This window comes from Diplotaxodon limnothrissa, linkage group LG14 (genome assembly GCF_057381915.1).
Source record: "Diplotaxodon limnothrissa isolate DT_005_m linkage group LG14, D_limnothrissa_male_GT1.1, whole genome shotgun sequence".
In the NCBI taxonomy this organism is placed as follows: Eukaryota; Metazoa; Chordata; class Actinopteri; order Cichliformes; family Cichlidae; genus Diplotaxodon; species Diplotaxodon limnothrissa.
Genome location: NC_140609.1, coordinates 36,783,016 through 36,808,470, shown reverse-complemented (window position 1 = coordinate 36,808,470; position 25,455 = coordinate 36,783,016). Strand labels below are relative to the sequence as shown.

Here is a 25,455-nt window from a genome sequence, read left to right as displayed (position 1 = left end):
TACAGTTTCTCTCTCCATCTCCTTTTATCTTCCATTTATTCATTTTTTAAAATAAAATACTGAAGTACAAACCTGGATCACCAAACCTCTAACACCAAACCTTTTCCTCAGTTTTTAATTTCCCAAAGCAGCTTAGTATCTTCACAGAAAACACTTAGAGCAAGATCAACGTCACCTCAAACAATCTGGGGCATAAATATTTCACATACAGATGCCGTCTTCCCACTCAGGAGCAAATACTGTTGTTTAATTGTCATTCTCAAGATAAAAGCAAAATGTCACACACACACAATACTTATTATGTTAGTGTTCCCTGCGCGTCTAAGCACCTTGGCACTGAAACATCTGCACAAAGAGTAGCAAAAAGAGAAAAATATATCAATCTGTCACAGTGCAGCTAGTAAAAGAGTAATTTGGGTGGTCCTGAGGTTGGCACAAACAAACTGAAGTGGCCCCCTGGCAGCAGAGACTTTTTCCGTAACAGCATTTAGTGGGCGGTGCAGCTTGATGCTGCAGTGATAAGTGCTCCACAGATAAAGATATAAATTTTGTAAGCCTTTGTACCTTGAAAAAGTTTCAAGGTACAAATCTAATTTTACAACCTCACAAAGCGAAGATTACGGACCCAAACATTAAATTAGAGCACATCTTTTTAAATCCCATCCCATCACAGGTGCACCTGAACTCAATATTTTTGAGCAGCTCCATCAAGTGTCCACAGAAGACCTAAACCCAAGCTGCCTCTCCCACCACAGACACACTTCATGGGTCACTGAATGGGTGGAGACTGTGCGTTTTTGGATAGTTAGCCGAGGGACGGAAATAACCTCCTGGGTTGGGCTCTGCTGCGTTCCATGACCACGGACGACTGCATAGTTTACACACCGGGAAGCAACATGTTGCAGATACCTAAGAGGATATGTTTCGGGTTAAGATATATTTATAAGGAACACTACTTTGCAACCCACTATTCTTGTGGGTTTGAGCAGAGACAGGTATCAGCGTGAGGTATCAGGGATACAGTTTATTGTTGGGTATTCAGACCACGGCAAGAGGAGGGGGAACATGCTGTTTCAGGTGCTGGTGACACCATCAAATGATTCCTGAAGAAGAGCAAATGTACTGATCAGAGTTTTGAAGGCTCATCAGATACTTATCTGCTGTGTAGTTTTATAAGGCATTTGTATTTTAATGCACAGAGAGCAGCAGGACTCCTTTTGTATTGGATATCCGGTAGAACAAGGACAGTTAAATCAATTCAGGATGGTTTAAGCAGAGCTCATTGGATCCTGTGACTTACAGGCGTGTTGTTCAAGTGCAAAATAACATTGAAATCAGTCAGCAGATGTTGAGCTCAGCTGTGGGAGAAAACTGTGTGAGTTTAGTGTTTTGGTGCTATGAATAATCTTCAGAAAAAGAAATTTGGCATAGCTGTTTTGAAACAATTTTTGAAAGGACTGCAAATTGAGGGGCTAATATTATATAATAATATAATAATGTAAATTTTACTTCATTACAATTTCAGTTTTTCCAGTATATTGAAAACCCTCCAATTTAAAAATGACTGTTTTGTGGAGTTCATAAAAGGTTGTTCTTCAAGGACATGTAGTATTCACATGCCTGTATATTGTATATGTATATTAAGTTAAAAACATTGTAATTAATTTGAAAGTACAGGGATCATCTTACTGCACACAGCACTTTCACTGCTGGTGTTTGTAGTGTATTTGAGTTAACAACCACAAACCTACTCAGTAGGTATGTATTTATCAAACAGCACGTATCAGCCTGGTCTGCAGTCAGCAGAGACTGGGTGTGTTCGAGTCTCACATTTGAACCCACCCATAATCAGATCTGGACTCTGATTCACTTCAAAACATGAAAACAAAAACAACTACAACAACATAGCATTAAATACACAGGCTGTAAAAAGCACCGATACTAGGATTTCCTTTTATTTCATAGTAAAGTTCAGTATTTCCATCATATAGGAGCAGCACTAGGTTATCCCCCTTTGGTAAACTTTGATTTCATTGGTCATGAGACTTTTTAGTTTAGACGTTTTATCAGAAACAAATTTTAAAACAGAATCCTGAAATTGAATCTCACAGATCGGACAAGGCTCAAAACTGCACCAACACTGCCCCCCAGTGTTAGACATCTGATACTGCAGCATCACAAATGTGAACCTTCAGGTAGAGCAGCTCAAGCTTAACTCCCAGCATGGTTTTTATGCTTTTAAATAGCAGGTAGTGAGGCTTTGCTATGTGCTTTAGCATTTCATTTGTACGTAGACATGTCTAGCAAGTTCCTCTTACTAAGTTTAGATTACTTAGGAACACTTGGGCTGTTTGAGCAAGCAATAAAATGTTGTGCTTCTCTTTTTTATTGCTTGCCTAAGCTAATTCATTTGGCCCCGAATCTATATGTGTTTTTACAAACTAGGGGTTTTCCAACATATTTGATGAGTTTACAATCCACGCAATTAATTCAGTTTGATATTTCTAGCACTGTAAACAATGTCTCCAATCATAATTAACACATTATAGGGGGATTAAATTTATTTCAAATGGTCAAATTGTGATCAGTGTGTGAAAAAAATATTTTGCACTGGAGTGGTATGAAAGAAGTTTTTATTTCCCTTAGATGCACTGCAGACTTTAGCTTTTATTTGCTTATTTCAACGCAGTCCAGAGAGGATTTTTAAATGATTTTAAATTCCAGAAAATTTCAAAAGCACTCAAACTCCCTGAGATGAACTGGGATGAAAACTCCCACCGAGGCTGAAGCTGTGATTCACTGAATTGATCCCTTTACACGAGTCACTGCAGGAGACAGCAGAAAACATGACGTTCGCCACTGACCTGACGCCAATGCTGAAACAGCGCCCCCTACAGCTATTGGGAGTACATGATAGAAACCACATGATGAAAGTTAAACATTCATGTCTGACTCCTTTGCTCCGACACTGCGGTAAAACCTTTAACAGTAGATATGGTGTGCATTTGTGTGCATGTTTTTATCCCATCATAACGTTTCCTGGTATATACAATATATGACAGTACAAAAAGCTGCTGATCATACAAACCTTTGCAGCTATGGATGTGAGGGATTCGCTGACTAAACAAACTTTACTCCTCTCACTTCAAGAAATACTAATATGCTGAATTAATTATTTATGTTATCAATCTATAACACAGACTCACTGCAGCTACCCCTCATTACTCAAGGCTGCAGTCTTTGAGGCACTGAAGAAAAGAAAAACACTTCTGTATGCAGGCTGTGTCAGAACAAAAAGACACAACCACCAGTGTCTGCACAGACACGTGGACTGTAACCTAGAAGGAAACAAGACTGCAAACCTTCACCACACCCTGAGTGTTTACTGATCTAAATATATATTTACATTTAATCTATCAGGAAATCAGCAGCTGAGAAGATCAGGGACACCACTACCTTCACCCACAGATTGTTGCAGGAGGTCCTGCTCACACTGACAAATATAATGCGAGATGTGTTAACGTCTTCATCTGCAAATATCTACAAACTAATCCTGCATACACCTTTGCCCATGCTGTGCATGTAAATGAACTCTAAAAATTCCTAAATACTTCCTGCAGTTGGCATATTTCACAGCTCACTGAGCTCAGCTGAATATTCCCAACTTCTGCTGGCATATTTCTGTAGTGCACAAAAAAATGGCCTCAAATTGGCATCTCTGTACCAGTTTAAGAATAAAGAAAAGCAACTGTTTTTGGTGCTATTTTTGGCAATCAAACTTTTGGGGTTTGTAAGTACATCAGTATATTATAACACTGTGATACCAGCCAAATGTAGTTGAAAGTTGAGCTTAACATATCCAGCCAGTATTAGCCCGTTTCATGTTTTTTGTATCCATGTGAATGCTGGTGTGAAAACTTACAGACCATAAGGCAGACAAAAATGCTTGGATAAAATCGAGCTAACAGATCAGCTTCAACGTTACTTAAAACCGGCCTAAAATACAGAGCATATGTTGGACTCTCTTTAAAAAACTGTCTGTATTCTCTCTTTTTTCTGATGAAATAAGAGTGTGGCATTAAACCTCAGCAGTCTAGCAAACACTCTGCTAATAGGTTGCCTGTTGCTGATTTTAAGCTCAGGGGTTTCCACATTACAGCTGATCAATTTTCATACGTTTCGCACTTCACTACTAAAATCAAAGTGCGCTGTGTCGAAGTCAGAAACAATGACTTTGTGTGTCTGTAATGCTGTTAAAAGTAACAGAAGTCTTTGAGGTTTGAGTGCTGGGTGAGAGGAGTGCTGTAGCCCGAGTTCCAGTCCCTCTCAAAGACAGCCTTCAACTGTGATTGGACAGTTGACTCAACAGACTGTGACGCCGTCTGGTTGACAACTAATGCTGAGCCAGCCGTGTTCACAAAGTAGTCTCCTGACCAGTTGGATGTACCTGAAAACAGAAAGCCACAGATTATATTTAAGCACATTATCTTTTTTTTCCTGAAAGACTGATTGGACAGATGATAATAAAGTATGTGTGACTAATGACATGCTTAGAAAAGCAGCCATCAGCTTGGCTTTTAACACCACCAACAAGTATTCAATTTCAGTATCATGATGCATTTTCTCATCTTGATGAAAATCACATTTTTCTGTTTTTTGGGGGATTAATTGAAACTGTAAGATAGGTCATTGAAACTGATTGAAAAAGTTCTCTATGTGTACTCTTTAAGTCATCTTAATGATTTCAAGAAACAAATTTATTAGTAAACAAAGAAAGTGTGCCTCACCTATGTATGCTATCTTGTCCGTCACCATGTACTTATTGTGGTTAACTCTTGCAAAGGGAATCTCCTTCTGCTTGGGGGTGGCAGGCACCACGAAGAGCCTCTAAATAAAGAAAACACAAAGTCACAACATAATGTTTTTACTTTAGGATAAGTGCCATAAGACGTACAACCTCCTTTCCCAGCGGGAGATGATGCTTGACCATAAGAGCCACTCACCACCTGGATGTCGAGGTTATTCTTGGGGTTATAAACCGAGGCCAGAGACTTCAGGAAAGAAAACATGACTGGCTGTGTGCTGTTCCAGCAGCTGATCAGCAGCCGCACTTTAATCCGCTTCTCATATGCAACTCGTCTCAGCTGCGTGTCGATGTCCGCCCAGTACCTGCAGAGGGCGCCACACGCACAGTACAAGCACAATGTTAAAACTTAATGTTTCTCACTTCCTTTCGGGATGATTTGATCAGGATATCCTGGTGTTTTATTGTGCAAACACGTTCATATTAATTTTATTACTGTTGATTTGACTAGAGTTGATGTAGGACCATAAAAGAAAAACAAAAACAAAACAACGATCAACTGTTTTCCTGTAGTTACATTTCACAACTATTAACAAAACTGCACCTTTTAGGATGTGAAAACTCCATGGTGGGCAGGTAGTTCATGACAGCGATGTAGACAAAGCTCTCAGCATCCTCCATCACACTGAGGATGGACTGAAGGTCTGGAGTCCTGCCGGCCGCACATAAGGACGGAGGGGAACTCTGATCGAGCAGAAAAAAGGATTCAGTTAATTTTAGCAGCATTTTTTAAAATGCAGAAAACTACAATACGCTAAACTACAAATGCACAGTAATGACTGGACGAATGCGCGGCTATGTGGGACTGTGGGTTGATTTAGTAGCCTCAGTGGGACTGTATTAAAAAAAACATTACATTTTAAAAAGGTTTTGAATGTTGAATCCTGGAAACGTGAGCGCTGTAACAGAAACCAAAACTCTGTGCTGCAGATTGTTTTCGAACAGCTTTGGAATCCCCCGGCCCTGCATCGCCCTGAAAGAGGTGTCGATATCTGCCCACTTCTGTGACTGTAACAGAAACCAAGCATTCACATCTTCTTTCAGTACTGATGGCCAACTGTAGAGGAGTCAGAAAGTCACAAATTGTGACAAGTGACAAATTGTGGTTGCACGTTGCATGTATACAAGCGCAACGCTGAAAATGTCCCTCTCTCTGCATGATGTGACCATCTAGAAACACCAGTTATTTCCCATTTGGTCAGAAAGCAAACCTTAAAACTGCTTAGAGGTGATTAACTGGCTCTTATGACTCAACATCAAAAGAAAATCCCGCTCACCGACAGATAGACGTTGGATGGCGTGTTGTTAAGAGGCAGCTGGAGGGGTGTATCCTTGTTGTACATGGTGGAGAACCTCTCTGGCCAAGGTGATGGGATTGACTTGCTCTCCCCCAGAAACCAGTAGGCTTCAAAGATCTTACTGAGGTCTGCTGCCAGGCAGCTGCAGTTGTAGACCACCACACCCAGCTCCTTCACCTGGAGACCAACACTAGAACATTACTTACGTTCGTTTTTTGCTGGTTTTGCATTTTTGAAACTTAATTTATCAGAAATATGTTTCTGGGACTTTAGCGCAAGCTTGTAAAAAAAGGATGCGAATGACAGCTCAGCAAAAGTCTGATTGAGAAATGTAAAAGGGAGATGTGGTTTACCACACTGATGGTCCCACATTAAACAAGTGTAGACTAAACAGTTCAGCATGTGACTGAAACTTTATACCAACATAAAAACTTCCTCTTGAAAGCAGAAGAAATGGGACAGAGTCAGTGTCAGTATTCGGGCGGGACTACCGACACTGACGCTGTTTATAGATTTACAGGCCTGTTAGAGAAGCTTCAGATGATTCTTACTGGTGGAGCCCCGTAATTCATCCTGTGTGAAATAAACTGCTTTCTACTTTAAGACCCCCTCCCCACTGTTCCAGTTAAGCCGTTAGTTCACAAATTGTTGTGCACAGACCCAGTGCCGGTGAAGAAAGTGAAGCTAATGTAAATATGTAATAAAATAATAGATTTTTGAGCATATATAGACCATGCTGATTTAAATATATATATATATATATATATATATATATATATATATATATATATATATATATATATATATATATATATATATATATATATATTTTTTTTTTTTTTTTTTTTTAGGGAAAATTATTAAACGTGCTGAACTTTTGATTCTTTCTTATTGTTAACGGTTGCTGGGAGTGGGTGTGTGGACTTTTTTTTAGCTTTTGAAGAGAGAATCCCACATAAGGTCTGGGCCACCTTTCTTCTGATTGGATGCCCCCGCCCTGATGGGCAGGTGGGCAGTGCTGCTGTTCTCATATTCAGAGGTAGGTGCTTAAGCAGAGGGACATCCACTCCCTTTAACGCCACACCAAGTCATGAGTAGAAAGAACTGTTTAATAATAAATATACTGATAAGTTTGCTCTGTTTACCTTTAAACACACCGACTGTACTGAGCATCCACCTCTAACAGCATTTACATGACAGTGAGAGAGAGTCTGAGTGTTTGTGTACCTGTGTGAGGGACCTCCAGTCCATGTTGGCACTGCCAATGTAAATATGCTGCTTGTCCACAACCCAGAACTTGGTGTGAAGAACGCCTGTGGTGAGCTCCTTCATGTTTACAGTCCTAATATGGGCTCCTAAAAGTCACACAAAACAAACACTTATTTCCTAAAAACTAACAATTCTGAGGGCTGGAAGCATTTTGGAAGCAATACTGGACAATGATAAATGAACATAACATATTCATTTTAGATGATTTTAGACAGAAGGAAGTGATACTCAGTATCTCAGAATAATCCATTTTGTAAATCAGAATGTTTATCAGTCTTATGCACCAAAAAACAAAAACAAAGAAATAAAAACAAAAAATGGTGCTTATGCATAGTTGTATGTTGCAATACCAGAGTTACTGTTAATGTCGCAGCTAAATAACTCCCATCACAACCAACCAACTTAACACAAGTGTCGATAAGAGGCTCACAGACGTCATATGATGTCCCACACACAGTGAGACATCACAATATGTGTATTAAACTAATTTCATAATAACTCAGACAGCTCAGATCAGTCTGACCCCTGCAGGTGTGACGTTCAAAAGAAGCCAAGAGTCACCTGAGTCGTTGAGCAGCCTGAGGTCGTGCCGTGGCTGTTTCTCCTGCGGTGTGTTAACAGCAATACGAACTGATAAATTCCCCGATAGTTCAGCGAGCCTGTTCAGAACAGCCTCACCCTGTGAGCACGGCGAGAAAATCAGGGATCAGTTATCTGGTTGTTTCACAATAACTGCTTTAGATCAAGGTCAGTCGGCACAATTAAAAGCACTTTGCATCAATTAATAATCAATCATTCTTCAGCATAATTTAATATTAGAGGAAAAGAGAAAAAGAAAACCGCAGACAACTCCAGCTGACCTGATTGGCTGTCGGCTCACGAGTGTGTGTGTCTTTGTTGGTGAGGGTCCAATAGAAGGAGGCGATGTCGACACTGCTGCGAGCCTCGTTCATCAGATTCATCCACGCCTGGAAGATGGATGGATGAGTGGTGCTGGAGTTAAACTCCAGGCCTTCGGGAATGCTCTCCACCAACACGATCCTGGAGACAGAGAAGAGTGGGAGAGTTTTTTCCTCAACGTCCAACGTCAAGAAAAATGAAATTACATGAATTCATGTCAAGCAGATAGTTTAACTAAGCTTTAAACTTTAGCTATGTTATAGAAGAGGCTGGGTAGAGTATGGATAGTAATGAAGATGCTGTTTCATGTATAGTCAAGAATCTGCACTTTAAGTAATTTTCTATTACTGGTATGAAGCTGGATAGAATCATCAGTCAAATTTGATAAAAAGTAAGAAAGTTTGCTGGCTTTGTCATCAAATAAGGTTTTAAAAAGCTTTTTGTTTTCCTGGATATTGAACTCTTCTGCATATGCAGATTAAGCTGGAAGCAGGTGTTGGTTTCTAAAGTAAACTTACCTGCAGGGATCTGTGCAGGACTCCATGTTAGGCAGAGGGAGGCTGATGTCGGGAACAGGGTGGGAAGAGGAAGAGGAGGCCCTCGGTATCAGGAGGTTACAGAGCGCCATGATGACCAGCAGCACACTAGCCACAGTGGCCAGAGCTATCAAACACCTGTAATACTGAGGAGGGAGGAGGAGACGTCCTTAGAATCTGCAGCTCTTGATCAGTGTTTATTTCTTTGTCTTTATTTTTGACATAAACTGAAAAAATCATTGCGATTTATTTATATTGACGAGTAAAAATTCAGGTGTATTTGTGTGTTAGTGCTCTAACTCACCACCTGTGTTCTCCTGTTGGATTCTTGTCCCCGGGACTCATCCTCCAGCTAACACACAAACACAACCACCACACAAGGACACTGTGAGAACATTCGATCCAGACTGAACCATAAACCTCTATCATACCAGACATCCACGGTCTCAAAATCGCCACCTCAATAACTGCTAGCACCTGCTAAAGTCATGGAAAAACCATCATTCTCTGAACACACAAAGGAAAAGAGTTCTACGTCTGCCAGCTTCCTAAACTGGCACTCATTCACCAAATGCTGTCATTAAAAAAACAAGTAACATCATTTAATTTAAGCAGTTACAGTCAATATAAACCTAAAGCAAGAGCACTTCCTGAAACACAATCCTTCACTTCCTCACATGATTTAAAAATTCCCTTGACTTCCAGCATTCGGCACGTCTGCAACATTACAGGAAAAACAACGACGTGGCCAAACCCCAGCAACATGCTTGGGATATTTTTCACAACAAAACAGAACATTGACTATACTGTGGCGCCTCGTTTATCGCAGGAGTTACGTTCTAAAAATAACCCGCGACAGGTGAAATCCGCAAAGTAGCGAATGTTATTTTTTTACAGTTATTATAGACGCTTCAAGGCTGTAAAACCCGTCACTACACACTTTATACACTTTTCTCAGACAGGCATGAACATTTTCACACTTTTCTCTCTTGTTTAAATTCTCTCAAAGTTCAAACCTTCGTAGAAAAATAAGTCCAGTATTAGAGAATGAAACCAAAGGCACCTGCGGTTGCCTTCGACAGTGATTGTTGAGTTTATTGGGGTGAAATCTTACAAACATGCAGTAATGCACTTCAGAGTCACACTGCTAGCGACCAAAGATTTATGTAAATTTGACAAGCTGAATGCATTCTGTACTGTACAGGAGACACGGCACCAGATTGATTGACAACGGTCTACAGCCAATCAGGACGCAGAACACAATGCGCTGTTAAAAAAAACAGCGAGGGCGCGAAAGGTGAACCGCGTCATAGCGAGAGACCACTGTACACAGCTTTATAACTGACCACTTAATTTTCTATGCACAGTGACCAGTGATTGCAAAATCATTAATCACTTTGTCTCACATCAAAGGGGCGACATTTGATTTTAAAAATATAAAGGAAAAGAATACAGTGAAGGTAAGTAATAAATAATTAAGCAATAAGTAACTTAAATAAATATTAAAACCGCATCAGGAAATGATTAAAAACTAGGATGTTTGTACACTGATGAAGCCCACATATTAAAGGAACTTTACCTGGTGGTACGGGATGCCGGTCTTCATGTTCACGGAAGAAATGAGCTCCGTCCTGTCAGCTCACATTCACTGTGTTGCTCTGCAGCTCTGAGACCAAACAAGAGGAACAAAACACAAACGTTACTTCAAGTCATCATGTTTCAGGGGTAAATACAAGATGACTCAACCAATCCCGAAGCTGCACCCAAGGAAACTTTGCTACACGGCTTAAAAACATTTCATTCCAAGTTTTGGCTGTAATGATATCTGTAAACAGAACCAGCAGCAGTGGATATTCATTTAATGCTATTTAATGATACATGGCTTTGAGAAAGGACGGACCTGCACAGTTTCTATCGTTCTTAAGAGGTTGTCATTAACTTAAAGTAGCAGTGTAGTTTTCAACAACACAGCAGCCTCAAACACAACCAAACGTGGGACACACACCTCAGCTTGTCCTTTACACACTCAACAAAGAGAAGGTTCTAGGTGTTTTCACCACCACATACACAGAATGAACTGCACCATCTCCAGCACAAAGACAGCTCCAGCTGCTGAAAAGCTGCCTGCAGGGTGACAGGGCCTCTGAGCTTACAGCTAGCAGCTAGAAAAAAGGACCCCCACAAACTTACAAGTACAGAGATTAAGGATTAGTGTATTTTGTACTGAAATCAAATCTGATTAAACACAAAAATGTGATAAAGACAGAATGTGATGCTTCTTTAGATCTGACTACATCAAAGACAGGAAGTGCTGTGACTTGGTAAAATTGCGATATCGCTGAGCTGGAAGTCACAAGAGTCAAAGAAGCATGTGATACTGCATTGTGAAGCAAAAGCATTTTAGCTCTGAGTCATGCACAAATATTTGGAAATCTTTCAAGTCACACTTATGAAAGTTTTTATGAAAGCAGAGCCTATTGTGGTCTATCACAGACATACTGCTATACAGGCTGTCCGACCTGCACCAAGATATTTCTCTACTACTCCCACTATAAGTGCTATTACATTACAGCACAGTGCGATGGCTGATAGCTAGTTTGTAATACACATTGCTCCAAAGTCAATTAAAACGACCGCATCATTTTGAACTTTTAATATAACACACTGAACACATTTATACACTTCAGGCCACTGGAAGTTTTCGCTCCTTATAAAGCTCAGTCACAAACAAGCTCTTTAACATACAGGACATATTTCAGGTAACCGACTCTTCCTGAAAAATGATTTCAAAGACGGGAAACACATTTCCTGCTAGAGACATATTTCTGGTCAGAGAGGAACACGTGACTAATATTTTAGTTTCACACGCTGTTGTTGTTGTTGTTTTAAGCATATGAAGAAATTTCTTAAATTAAGAAAAAGCAGATGAATGAATGTAAATGCTGAATTATTGCTAACACGCTAAAAGCAAGATGGCCCTGACTTCATTACACAAAGAGTCTTTGAGTGTTTTGTTTGTATCAAATTGTAAATTTTACTAGCTTTGACATGTTAAAATCTAATAACAGAACATGTTTAAGGGCCAAATGCATCTAAGAAACACGAGTTTTGCTGGTGACCTGGTGGATGTTCAGAAGTTTTTAAAATTTTACTTAAACAAACCACAGAAAGAGAAACTGCTTTGCACGTTCAAGTAAATTTCATACATCTGCTGTCTGATAAATCAAATACACCTAAACAGTGTATTTGATTTATCAGACAGCAGATGTATGAAATTTACTTTTCAAGTTGCTGGTTTAGAAGAAGCATAATAGTATTGAACTGGACAAAATACCTAAAACGTACAAAAAAACCTGTAGTTTACAAACAAAATTTTGTTAGTTCCATACAATGAAACTCACTAAGACCATGATAGAAAAAACAACAAAAAACAACAACTTTTCAACCTCTTTTTTTTTTGCTTTATAAAATTACCAAAAATAAGATGAAAATGCATCGACTTCTTTTAAGGTCACACAGATGCTTTGTTTTGATAATGACCAATTGCTGTTATTTGTATATAGTCTCCTACAAAGTCCTCTTCTGAAGCAGGGAAACCTCTGACCTACTACAGTTTCCCAGTTTGAAGTAAGCAGAGTACAAAGTGGGCACAAAGTGGAACAAAATATCGTGTTTTCATGTTCCTGCTATGTACACTGGCATGGTGGCAGGACAAAGACAGTGCTCTTCTGTTTCTGAGGTGAAATTTTGGAGCTGAATCACAGAGAGAATAAACTTGAGTTGCTTTGAGCAGACTCACTCTGTGATCTCAGTGGACTTATGTCAAACTCCTGTGCCTTCTGTGGGACATGACACACTGAACAATGCTGGAACATCATTATAAGAAACTCGAGTCTGGAACATGTTGAAACTACAGGTCAGCTCTAAGTGTCATACTGTTATAGCACCATATTTAATTTTGTTATTTTAACTGTACTTAATAAAGCAAACCCAAAAGCCCCTCGGCTCGAACTGCATCTGTTAGCAGTGGACAAAGAAGAGTTTGTGCATCTGCGCAGAGGAACAAATGAATTAGAATTAGAGAAAATAACTCGGTGAGGAAGAAGTGACTCGAGATTTTTAGCTCAAGTTGTAGCGAGTGTGTCAGTGAGTGCAAGGATTGCTAAATCACTAAATTACCTCACATGAATAAGACGACTGTAACCATTTTCTGACGTTTGACTTAGACAACACAAGTGTGGTTAGCCAGCAGGAGGCTAAAACATGAATGTAGGTAAATGTGGGTCACTCTGGAGTTCGGCAAAGATCAAATAAATTAAAAACTACACATTAAGTAAAGCACGAATTAATTTACGATGAGGGAAAAGTCTTTGTTTAAACTCCATAACTGCTAACAAACACTGTAGCCTGGATCTGTGTTAGTGAGCCGACGGAGAGTCGCTGACGATGCAAAACAAAAACAGTTCGCTATAAGCTCTAAAGAACATTTAACCCACCTGCTACTATGCGTCCAGGTTACTTACAGTCCCTCACACAGCAACGACGACGTGTGCAGTTTACGTACAGTGGCATTTACGGTTAATATTCATTGTTAGATGCACGGAAATACATAAAGAGAAACACTTTTACAGCACTTGTTTTGTTTCACTGCCGTTTTGGCTACATGAGTGAGCAGGTCATGTGATCCGTGCAATTCAACCAATTAGAGTGGCGTTTTCACGTGACGTACTATATCGGCCTTACTGTAATGTAATTCTCCACTTTCACCACGAGATGGCGCAAATAACACAGAGAAAGCGCTTACCCGAGTGAAGGATTGACGTTTGAAGAAAATGAATTTATAAGGACATTAAAGGCTTGTCCACTGGGTGAAGTGTTACAGGGTTTGCAGCTCCACCAGGTGGTAAGAAGAATAAACACAAACGCTAACCCCCTTAAAAACGTACTGAAATACTGGGATGGATTCAGAGCATGTTACCTTAAAGCTTTTGACCTTCTACAGCAGAAGCCGAAGAAAGAAGCAGGAACGATTTTGTGAGCTGAGGTCTAACAACTTATCTCCTCATGTCCATCCGCCAGTTGCACTGCGGTTCTTTTTGTCTTCTGACACAGGTGATTTTTGCAGACTTTAGTTTTAACTGAAGGATCAGGTCACATGCTGTATTGCATACTTCTAGCTGAGATAAGCTATCAGTGTTTGACTTAAGCTTGTGACCCCTCAGTTTTATGCAGGAGAGAACAGATAATTGCACTTTCCACATTTTCATTTAGTTTGAGCCCTATATCTTCTGGGGGTTCTTGATCCTTTTTTACTGTCTTATGCATAGTTTCCGTGTTTCACAATGACTGGTGCGGCACTAGTCACATGTTGTGTTACAGTTTGTGTGGGGCTATATTTAGGGCTGGCATCTCAGGGCAGAGTGTTCTGGGCCTGGATCTTCTGTTCTGTTCTCCATGTGCTTGTATGAGCCTCCTGCAGGTGCTCAGGCTCTGAAGACATGCATGTTAGATTATTTGGCGATTCTAATCTGGCCTTAAGGATATGGAATAAAGTGCACTGCAGTGCATATGTGTTTAAAAGTAAGCATGAAAACCTCTTTATTCATCACCAAAAGAGGTAAATAGCAACATAAATGAAATTAACAAAAATATACCCACATCAGCTGACGTAAATCCAACTAGCCAAATCTCTTGTTACTTTACATGTATGGTTTCAGTTGTAATAGTAATACTAATACATTTCTTCTTGTTTACTAGCTTTGTCAGCATATCTAATAGTGTAAAACGTGTGCATGCCTGTCTTTGTTTCTTCTTAGCTCCTATGCAGCTGTGCACAGTTTTAAGCAGGACTGACGATAAACTCCAGACAAAGCCCTGAAGGTGTTTGCACAGCCACAAAATAAAGAGGCTGGTTAACAGTTTTACACGGCAGTGTTCCCATGTCTCTCTCTGCTGTGGGCCTGATGGATCACCTGACAGAATAAAACAATGATGTGAACCCAAATACATATTTTGTATCTTTTAATTTGAAGTGCATTGATTTCACATGCCAAATGTTTTACACCACTTGGTGGCCATCTTGAAATGCCTCTGGGTACCTATTTTGGCAGGTATTTTGATGTATTATTTAATACTCAGGTTTAGCATATGAATGGTAAATTTCTTTGAGTGCCATGTTTCCAGTATATTTCTCTGCCGTGTTCCCACAATAACAAATAAATGAACACATTTGTTTGACTGTGGCTTCTGCTGCGGTTTGAGTTTTAGTGTTAACTCGTCTTCCGTCACTCACTCAAACTGCACGTGAACCCTTCGTTCCAGGGTTCTCAAACTGTGAACCACTGGCCAGTTGTTGCCCGTGGTAACATTTCCTGCAACCCACAGGCATCACAAAAACGGATATTTGAATTCATTCACCATCATTGTGGGCATTGCTCTTAGATTCCAGCTCTTTTGGCCTGAAAGCAAAGTAAACCTCTTCCGCATGACATCTGGTGTTGAGACAGAAGGCCTCATTCATAGTCATAAAAATGAGACAAACCCACACAAAAATGAAAATTAACAGCATAAACCATCTGAGGAGTACGTGGTGTGTTTATTTTTCCTGTGTGTTTCCTGTCCTCAGTCATGCTGGCTTCCTAACTTGGCACTTGGCAAAGTTCTTCTCGAAGCAAGCCTCAGCCATCTTGAAACACCTCCGTGCTCTTAATCGAGCAGCTATTTTGCAATATTATTAAAATTACTTTCATAACTTTGTAAAAATTGCATGCATAGAATCACAGAATCATCATTGCCTTGTCTCTCTCTTTTATAATCCTACAGGGGGCATTGTAGTGTAGGTACAGACTTTGGCCTTTCCTTTTGCTCCTCACACATGAGCGCTGGTTGCAGGTGGAGGCAACAGGTTGGATAACAGTAGAGAGAAGAGGGACAGAGTGCAATTTATTTACACCAGCAGCTCACAATACAGTGACTATTAGGATCCATTAAAAACAGGGGATTGTGTTCATAAAAAAGGGGAGTGGTGAATGGTCATATTTCCTTTTGTTAGCGGTGAAACCTGCTGTTTGATAAGAAAGAGGCCAGAGCTAAAAAATTCCATGATTATCACTCACACCTTTCCTCTCCTCGCTGCAGCGTTCCTACATAATTGTAGCAACAGGAATGTTTGCACTACAGAACAGCTTTACTATTGATTAGCATTTAAGTGTTCTTATTGCTGCCTTGAGGTGTGTTATGTATAAATGTGCTTTAGTGTAACCATGGAGATGGGCTCAGAAAAATCCCAGACAGTTTTATTTTTTTACAACAACAAAGGGAGAGTTATGGCGAGGTTATAAAAAACTGGCCGGCTTCACTTCCGCTGTGAAGGGCTTTCCTCTTCTGGAGAACAACTTCATCTCTTTAGATCCTTGTCTTGTTACATTTATTTGTCCCACTAGTTTCTCATTTTATCTGTTTAATCCAACCGAAGCTGGTTTATCGGATTAATCTAAATTACATTTCTTGTTATTTTAATATTCATTAACAAAGAGAATGAATTGTGCTGCTATTGCTTTGTTTTGGTGATAGTAGTCATGCTCAACATAGAATCATTCATAGAATTCTTGGTTAGTGCTTCATATATTCTCTTCAGGTGATGGCTACACAGCACCACATTTTCTTTTCTAACTTCCTGATTCTCTAGAAGCGAGGCTGGCAGGACGTTGACATCACTGCTGAGGTTTTTTCCTCTTGGAGTATCAGTGGTGGTGTAATACTACGCCAGGACTGATTGCAGTGAGTCACTAAGCAGCTCTCCATAAGAGTTGTGGCTCTGAGCTTTATTACTGACAACACATCAGATATTTTATCATTGTAGCTCTGCTGCTTTTTCCTTAAATCACTTTCATTTCCTCTAAAAAAGCTAATATTCTCTTGGGGGATCCAAAAGTAGGTTGTTGGTTTAATGCACTGCATATTCTCCCAGACAATGCAAATCTTTTTTATGTTGTATATGTCTGTATCTTGTCCGGGCCCATTCACGCTTCTGCATGTGAGGCATGACGATGCAAAACAGGTGATGCAAAAATAAATAAATCAAAATAAGAATTTCGGTGTCTTCTCGCTAACTTCACTTAGTTACACAAATAAAACTTGTGATTCTGTTTCTAATGTTTTCACACCTTTGTGGGACTCGTGTGAGATTATTCAAATAACCCTCCTGTTTTCCCGAGCAGTCTGCCCCAGGTCTGCTATTACTGGCTGTGGGGGCCATAAAACCACTGACATCACCACAGCAGGTTGATAACGGCTGGTGTTAATGTTAGTGGCGTCACCACTTTTTCAGATGGAAAAACTTGAACGCAGATTTTTCCATTCAGCAAATGTCAGAATTATGTTTCTTCAGTCTGTTACATTTCTTTTTCTTTTTAAACCCCCATTTTTATTACTGCTGATAATAATCAACAAATAAGATACTTGTATCTGCATTTAATCACAAAAAAATCTAAACTTTAGAGTTTAGATTTAGGTTTTTAAAGCTGTCCTACACCACACTATGAAAACAATCTGCAATCACTTATCCTTACACCAAAACTTGTTCTTTGTCTTCTAAAAACAACATTAATGACTGAATAATTTGAGTCACTTACACTATGAGCAAGCACTTTGGCAAAAGTGGGAAGGAACAATTCCCTTTCAACACGAAGAAAACTTTGGCAGAGCCAGGGAGGGTTACTCATCAGCTGCGACCGTTTGAGGGTGACGGGAGGAAGACAGGACAAAGACAGAGATTAATTATAACTTTTTAAATAGATAAACTGAGAAGTCACACTTAAAAATATTCGTCTTTATGTAAACTTTACACCTCCCCCAGTTTCTAGTTTAGGCACAAGCCCAGTTAAATTGAATTACCTGTAATTTTTCATACTGAAAACAAAATAAAGACAAACATTAGCAGGGGATTTGTGGAGTAACAAACAACAAACAAACCAGTTAATTTGGCTTCTTTTGGGGAAATACATTACTCCAGTTTGAGGTCTTGCACAACAATGGCCCTTCTTTTCCTCTGAATATGAGGTCTGAGAAGGTGTGGTTGTTTTATATTCACTGAGAATTACTGACATGTAACCATGTCAACAGATACGACAGAGAGCATTAAGCGTTGTTTGTGACCTTAATATTGCTACTGGCGAGCCATCAAAAATGATCCCTCCCATCGTTCTCACATCCTGTTCACTCTGCTGCAGTCAGGGAGAACAGGAGCGTTCAGTCCAGGACAACAAGGCTGTGAATATCTGCCAAACCAAGAAAACCAGAACCTGTGACTTCTAGATGTAAACTTGCTTTTTATGACGGCTTTTATTACGCTCAAGGTTTTTATTCTGCTTCTAATGTGAGCATTTTATTTGCCACTACTTTTTAATTATGCTTTCTTTATAACCCAACTTCATTTAGGACCCGTGCTTATTCTATTTATTACTGTTTATTATATGTTGCACCAAATATTTACTCGGCCTGGCATATGTGGAAATATTATTTTGTATTCATGCTTAAAATCACAAATAAAGTAAATGAGTGTTTTCAGGTTGTTTGTAGCCAGTCTTTCTAAGTTGCCTGCAAGTGTTTCTAAATGCTTTGCATACAGTTACAGTTAGATTGTAACACAGCTGTGTGTGTGCATGTGCTTAGGTGTGTGTGTGTGTGTGTGTGTGTGTGTGTGTGTGTGTGTGTGTGTGTGTGTGTGTGTGTGTGTGTGTGTGTTGGAGACTGTATCAGAGCAAAAGATGAGATCAGTGATAAGAAGCAGGATAAAGACGGTAATCGGGAACAATGCCAAAATTTAACAGGTTCATTCTCTGCCCATATTCCACCTGTCCAAAACGTTTCATGAAAGCTGGCCTGGTAGTTTCTGATGAAGGAAACACTTGCATAATATCACTGTGTCACTTAACTTCTTACTTTGTTATTGTCACCTGCTGCTCTCGGTGTTCAGGTGTGTTCAACTGTCAGTTTAGAGTTTACAGGTTACGTTAGCGGTCTAGAGAACTATTTCTTAATGCTAGCACTGGTGTTGTTTGGAAGACGTGTGTCACTTTAAACATTTTTCAGCTTCTGCCAAAAGCAGAAAATTTGAAGCTACACTCAATGAACCATGCACATAAAGTGAAATTGATTAAAAATCTAAAACTCTGTTATTAATTGAAGTATTTAAACTTGATCTTCTTCTGCAGGTTCATAAAGATCATGTTTTTGTCCCACATAGATCATTGTGGGGGCAGGTTTATATGATAAAGGTCTTATTAAGGTAACGCTAGCGCACACCCACAGGTTAGTACCTCATGTACACTGACTCATGACTTCCCGCTACGCACTCTGCTTCATTAGTCATCTACCATTGATCTGTTGTTCTCTTGCGTGCTTTCTCTCTCTCTCTCTTGCACACGCACACACACACGGACATTCAGCTTCCAGGATACGAGGAAAGCCAGTCATCTGTGCAGTTAAAGGATGTGCAGAAGGAAGCGGAATGACAGCTCATGCCGCTATAAACCAGTCGCCACCCAACCGTCTTTTAGAAAAGCTTCTCAGGTATCTGACCCCTACACATCTCCTGTACCCACTCTACCCAGATCACTTGAATTCAGTTAGCAATATAAAGCTTTTAAGCCTCCTTTAGAACAACAATACATATCCTTACTTCTCATGCTGGTGTTCTAAAAGTTAAAACTAGTCCTAAGAAACATAGAGTTACAACAGCGTGCACTCTACCTGGACCACACCTAGCTCTCCCAGTGCAATGTGACACATTAAAAAAAAACACTCCTTGGAGTTGCTCAATTCCTGAAACATGATAACATTTTATGAACAGACTAAAAACTATACATACTTGTGCATTATTCTCAGAAACGGCTGTTGCAATGTCAGCAAATCCTACTTCATCTGCAGATAAAGTCACGCACAGACGCAGGTTCAGCCATGAAAAAAAAAAAGAAATATTTCTTGATTTTTTTAAAAACCCTCTAATCTTTTTATTCTACATTATTTTACCTTGTATGAGCACGTTTTTCTGCCTAAGACTCAACACTTTGGTGGCTGAATTAAAAAGTACACGAGGTAACAAGAAAATTGATTTTGACAGAAAGCCAGTTCATTCTGTTCATCCTCCACCCACGTCTGTCTGAGCTGGACCTGATGACCAGGGGTGGGGGAATGTGGGGGAGATATAGGTGACAATGGTCAGAGAGTGGTGGTGGTGGTGGGGGTGAGTGGGGCAAGAGAACAGCCTGTTCAGTCACAGGTGAAGGCTGATAGATAACCCACATAGTGAGCTAAGGGGGGTGGCAGTAATACTCTCAGAAATGATAAAAACATTGTCAGTACCTAGTTTGGGGCTTTTCATTCGTTAATGTTCTAGATTTCAACATGAGTAAAGGTGGAGATATGTGGAGGTGTTAAGGAGCTTTAGGACACACCAATCAGCCTTAAAAGTCATACATCTTCCCACATTTGTGTGGGCCTCTGCTGCATGCCTGAACAACTCTGACCCACTGAGACAAGGACTTGACGAGATCTCTGAAGGCGCACTGTGGAATCAGGTTGAAAGATGTGATCCTCTAGTGATTGGGTTTTTCCAGGGCATTCCATAGGTGCTCAATCAGATTGGGATTTGGGGGAATTTTTAGCATAAATTACTTTTAACTCTTTCAGGTGTTTTTCATTCCTGAGTTTGGCAGGATGAATTATCCTGATAAAAAGGGCAGTCCTATCAATAAATACTGCTACTGTACTATTAAGAGGTGTATATGAGACACAGCTGGTTGTAATTTAGCCCTTTGGGCTGAAATATCTTCCAGTGAAGCCATTCCCATCACAATCCCACTGCTCCTGGTTTCTTCTTCCTCCACATTCTCCTCCATACACAGTAACAGCCACTGCTTTATTGAAATAGCAGTTTCTCTCAGCTGCTTCTGCAGCACACCGCCTTATAAAATGAAACCGTAAACACTGAGCGGCCACCACGTTTACTTCCCTGAGCTCCTAGGCTTGCAGTGTGAATGCAGCCTTTCATTTCAGAGATCAGCTACAATATGTTTAGTTTTGCTTCTGATATTTGGAGGTGAGCCATTCCTTTGTTTGTTCATAAATGCAGAGAGCAGTTTGCAGCAGTGGAAGCAGCGTTTGTACCATTTTTATTTTAAATAAAAAGATGTTGAGATATGATCTTATCTTTGTTGCTAAAGATATCAGGCCTCTCAATCGCTAAATCATGCAAGTTGTCGATTTGAATCGCGCACACTTAGTGGAAACATTCGTATTAGCTGCAATAATTCATGATTTGTTGTTATAAATGACGAAAGCTGCACGCAGTGGGTATGAGCCTTTTGTCTGCAAATGAGAAGTGGTAAAATCTTAGAAAGGACTGAGATAATATGAAGGAGTAGCCGGAGTAATTTGCTGTGGATTTCAAAGGTTTGATGCTTCAAAGACAGATTTTGTTATGGAATATTTTTAACACAATAAATGACCTTTATACACATTACTGTGAATGCCAACTGAACTTTTTAAGTGGACTTGTGGGGCTGTTGCATGTGTTTGTGCATGCTCATACTAGAAACAGCCCCGTTGGTTGTAACTGATTACCCAGTCCAATCGAATGAGGTCTGTGTGTGGGAAGAGGAAAGGAGAAGAAGAAGAGGGAGGTGGTACATCCAGAAGTATATCTTTATGTCCTCATTAGCTTAACTCCTAAAGCTTCCGACCCTAAACTTTACACCCTTACCGTGAATGTGAAGGATTTCCTCTGCATTGTTGTGTTTAACGTGCTTTTGTTCAGTTAAGACACAAGAAAAACACACTCTGCGAGTCGAACCCTTTAAGCAGGTGAAGGTTCTGCAGTTTGGACAAACAGGATTTGACCGCTGAGGGTTTCAAATGACAACATTCAGCAAAGGTTTGAAATGAGGGGACGATTTGCTTTAAAGAAAATCTATTCAAAAGTGAAAAGTAACAAGAAAACTTAAATCAGACGGTTAAAAGAAGGCGAAACTTTAACCTAAGAAGCTCTTTCTTTATGGGTGCACCATTACATGCAGGCGTAATAATCCAGGGTCACTGTGAACAATGCTGGTCTGTCCTTTTTTTGTAACCAGTGCATCTCTGTTAATAATTTGCCTCACATATATCATATTTTCAGCTGCAGAGTTGATCTTTTGGCGCTAAACTGCTTGAATAAATTCCTGATGTTAATCTCACTTCGGTCTCCCTCCTGTCTCGCTGTCCAGAACAAGGAAGTAAAACTGAAGTGCTGAGGTTAAAGGTGATATGTGGTTGTCATGGCAGCCTCTTTTAGGCCAGTATCAGGGGTCTTATCTAAACGTCTCTGTCTGACAGCAATCAATGTTAATCAACTTCACATTCCAGCTCACTCAATTAAAAGCATTCTGATAATCAATGAGCACATCACGCCTTAATTAAACTGAAGACAGAGCATTGTTGTTGTTTGTATATGACCACCACGACCAGGGCTGGACTGGGACAAAAAAATCAGGCCTGGCATTTTTGTTACAGGTGTATATTGTGCATGCACATATGTTTTTGGGTTCATTCTTAGTTGGACTGCAGCACGTGACAATAAATAAAAGCTACACTTTATTAGCAGTGGCTCATGGTCAAAGTAAATGGGCTGCTGTCAGTACTTTTAGTGCTGATGCGCAGTGACCCTTCAAACCGGCCCATTGGCGCTAAAGCGCGTCGGCCCACCGGGAAAATGCTCGCGATACCACATTACTAAGACTGTGTAGATTCAACTGGCATCCACTTCCACTGCAGCAGAGGGTCAGCGCGCTCATGTGTCTCTGTTACGTCACTTACGGTATTTTAGAAGCAACAGGAATTTCCCAACTGTTAGATCAATAACCTACAGCCATAGTACAACTGCCTCTGCTACTGATACTTCTAAGGTAATCTAATGGTACTATGACTGGTACTAACATTACTACTACTCAGTGGTAAAGCTGCTGTATGCTCTGAGTAAAAGGTAGTCGTCACTTCTGTGTCTCAAGAGGGAATCGAGTGCAGAAGTAGCCAGCATGAGGACTCTAGGAGACTTCTAGAAGTTTGATTGTACAGAAGTCTGAGAATATAAACCTGCTTCTCACTCGATTTGGTGATTTGAGTTTATGGTCTCGCTCTCTTTCATCATGAACTCTGCTTTAGGGTTGAGCACCCATGTGACTGAAAAGTTGCCACTCTATCAGTGGTGACATTGATTTTCACTCCTCACATGTCACAACTGCTCTAAAAACCAAGACAGTGGCCTCAGAATCTTTAAATGGAGAACTTCAAAGAAAGACATCATTTATATATATGTGTATATACCTATGTGTGTGTGTGTGTGTGTGTGTGTGTGTGTGTGTGTGTGTGTGTGTGTGTGTGTGTGTGTGGCTAAAACAGGTATAAGAAAACTACACTGTGAAGTATTTACATGGTTTAAAGTGTAGTTATACTTCCATACTTCACACTTTAATACTTAAAGGTTTTTAGTATTAAAAAATTCTTATTGTAGATTTGGATGGTTCTCTTTGGTTATAAAATGAAAAGCATCATCATACAACCAAGATGTAAAACATACATATATTATAGAAGTATCCAAAAATAGTTTTTAATGACATCCCGTGACATTATTTTTATGCAGCAGGAGCACCACCAACAAAGGTTGTATACCTGCTGCTTCCGTGACTCATCGAGTAACGCCACTGGCTAGCCAATCGGTGGCATGCAGTCTGCAGTTTTTGGACAGCCTTGGATCACTTGGAACCTCGGTCCAGTAGGTACTAAAAAGTACCTGGTTCCAGGTACTATGACCTAATGGAAAACCCTAAAAACTGGCCGAGCCGACCTGAGTAGGCACCAGTGAAAAAGAGGTGAACCTTTTGTATTTTTGTGATGTTTTAAATGATTAACCAACATCTTGCAGTAAGACTATAATTAAGAATGAAGGCTGTACTATTCTAACATTTTAAAATAGTGTATTTTATTGGGGGGAGTATTGGTCGTGTATTCTTACTGTACAAATGATGTGTTATTTCAGGCATGTGCGCTTCTCACCTGATAGTTACGACTATTAGAGTTACAACCTCGGTTTCTTTTCCCTCATGACGTGAACATCCTTACCTGAATTAACTGACACAAACATCAGAAAGAACAATAGTTGTGCCATTAACGTGAAGACAACAAAGCTCCAGTCTCTCTCTCCTGCTCTAATTCACTGCCCCCACCCACTAAAACTCACCCTGCCTTATCAGTGTGCGTCCTAGCCAACCCCCACCCACCCCACCTGTAGCGCCAGGCCACATCGCCACCATTGTTACTCATTAACCAGGACTTCCTTTTATCCAGGCCAGACAACCCCTAGGTCACTGCCCGACCTACGGCACTCAGGTTTCAGGTGCTGCTCGACCACAAAAATGTAAAATCAGCAGCAAAATGTTAGCAAATTGTAACTTTTAAGTTGTCACTTTGATTTCCTGTCCTTCTTCTTTTTAAATACTGATTTTCAGTTTTAATTCTTGCTTTTACTGCACCGTCATAGCCAGCAGCACAGATCTGACAGAGCAGTGATGACTCATTCATCTCAATCTGGTGTTTGATATCAATGATATCAAAGAAGAGCAAGGGGTATTAGTTAAGGGCATGACAGTGTGGGAGGTGTGCATGATAAGGGCCAGAGAGAGAGAGAAGGTAGACAAATTAACCAAAACACAACACTGTTATATCACAGTGTCTGATAAATGTCTCTATAGGTTCTTCTGTTTTATCCTCACTGTAGGTAATGTTTACACACAGTTTAGGCACAAAATGAGGACACCAAACGTCCCAAAGTCAGGAACAGTTGCTGTTGTTAGATAATTTTTCGTTTTGTGGCTCATTATGAAGGTCACAATCAATCACCTGGTTGACTCACAGTAGGTTTGAATCTTAACAGAAGAAGAATAATACACCTTGGCCATGAGCCCACAGGTATCTGCTGGCACATGCTTCATCAGCACAGATTCATCTACCATCTATATGCACTCCAAAACATACTGGCTGAAAACACATCAAATATAAGTTTGGAAAATAACATGTTTTGGACAGAGGTTGCGCATCTTCCAAGCCTGTAATATTTGTCATTAATGAGGTGTAACTGAAATAATTGGTTGTGGAATCTCGGCAAATCCTGTGCTTTTCATTCCACTGCTTTTGAGAAGGGAAAGCAATCAATGTCAGTGGCGGGCTATTCCACTGAGGCAACATCATGGTGCTACAGCCTAGTCTGTAAGTTGCTGCTGCAGGTTTTTTAAAAAGCACAAACTTTTTGTTATGTACATTTAAAAAAAAAAGTTTTTCTGCACTCAACGTGAGAAGAAAATCCCATTTCTACATTGCCTGGTTTCATCCCGGGGTGTCAAATGCAGCTGTTTTCTCAGAAGATGCTCCAATCCCCATTGTTTTTTTATGCTGTGATACACAGGATATTATAGACAATGTCCTATCACATACAGTACACTGTATGGAGTATGAGTCTAAAATCCACAGCATTGCACGCTGGCAGGAAGATGCTCAA

At 40.1% G+C, this 25,455-nt stretch overlaps 1 protein-coding gene across 1 annotated transcript; it reads right to left on the bottom strand.

The window, feature by feature from the left end:
* Positions 1 to 3,312: 3,312 nt before the first annotated feature.
* pld3 (phospholipase D family member 3) lies at positions 3,313 to 13,556 on the bottom strand. Its single transcript, XM_085370593.1, has 12 exons — positions 13,364 to 13,556; positions 10,447 to 10,533; positions 9,172 to 9,219; positions 8,850 to 9,013; positions 8,292 to 8,472; positions 7,993 to 8,110; positions 7,390 to 7,517; positions 6,142 to 6,339; positions 5,409 to 5,548; positions 5,004 to 5,169; positions 4,788 to 4,887; positions 3,313 to 4,447 (listed from the first exon to the last, which is right to left on the bottom strand). The coding sequence occupies exons 2-12, from the start codon at positions 10,471 to 10,473 to the stop codon at positions 4,254 to 4,256; spliced, it is 1,464 nt and encodes a 487-aa protein (XP_085226719.1). The 5' UTR covers positions 10,474 to 10,533; positions 13,364 to 13,556; the 3' UTR covers positions 3,313 to 4,253.
* Positions 13,557 to 25,455: the final 11,899 nt, after the last annotated feature.

Bases quoted from the DNA above. Each gene is read 5' to 3' on its own strand.
- pld3 (XM_085370593.1), bottom strand. From the start codon at position 10,473: ATGAAGACCGGCATCCCGTACCACCAG. The intron at 4,888-5,003 runs GTGAGTGGCTCT...TTCTTTATTTAG, and splicing joins ATAACCTCGACATCCAGGTG to AGGCTCTTCGTGGTGCCTGC. The intron at 4,448-4,787 runs GTGAGGCACACT...TTCTGTTTTCAG, and splicing joins GGACAAGATAGCATACATAG to GTACATCCAACTGGTCAGGA.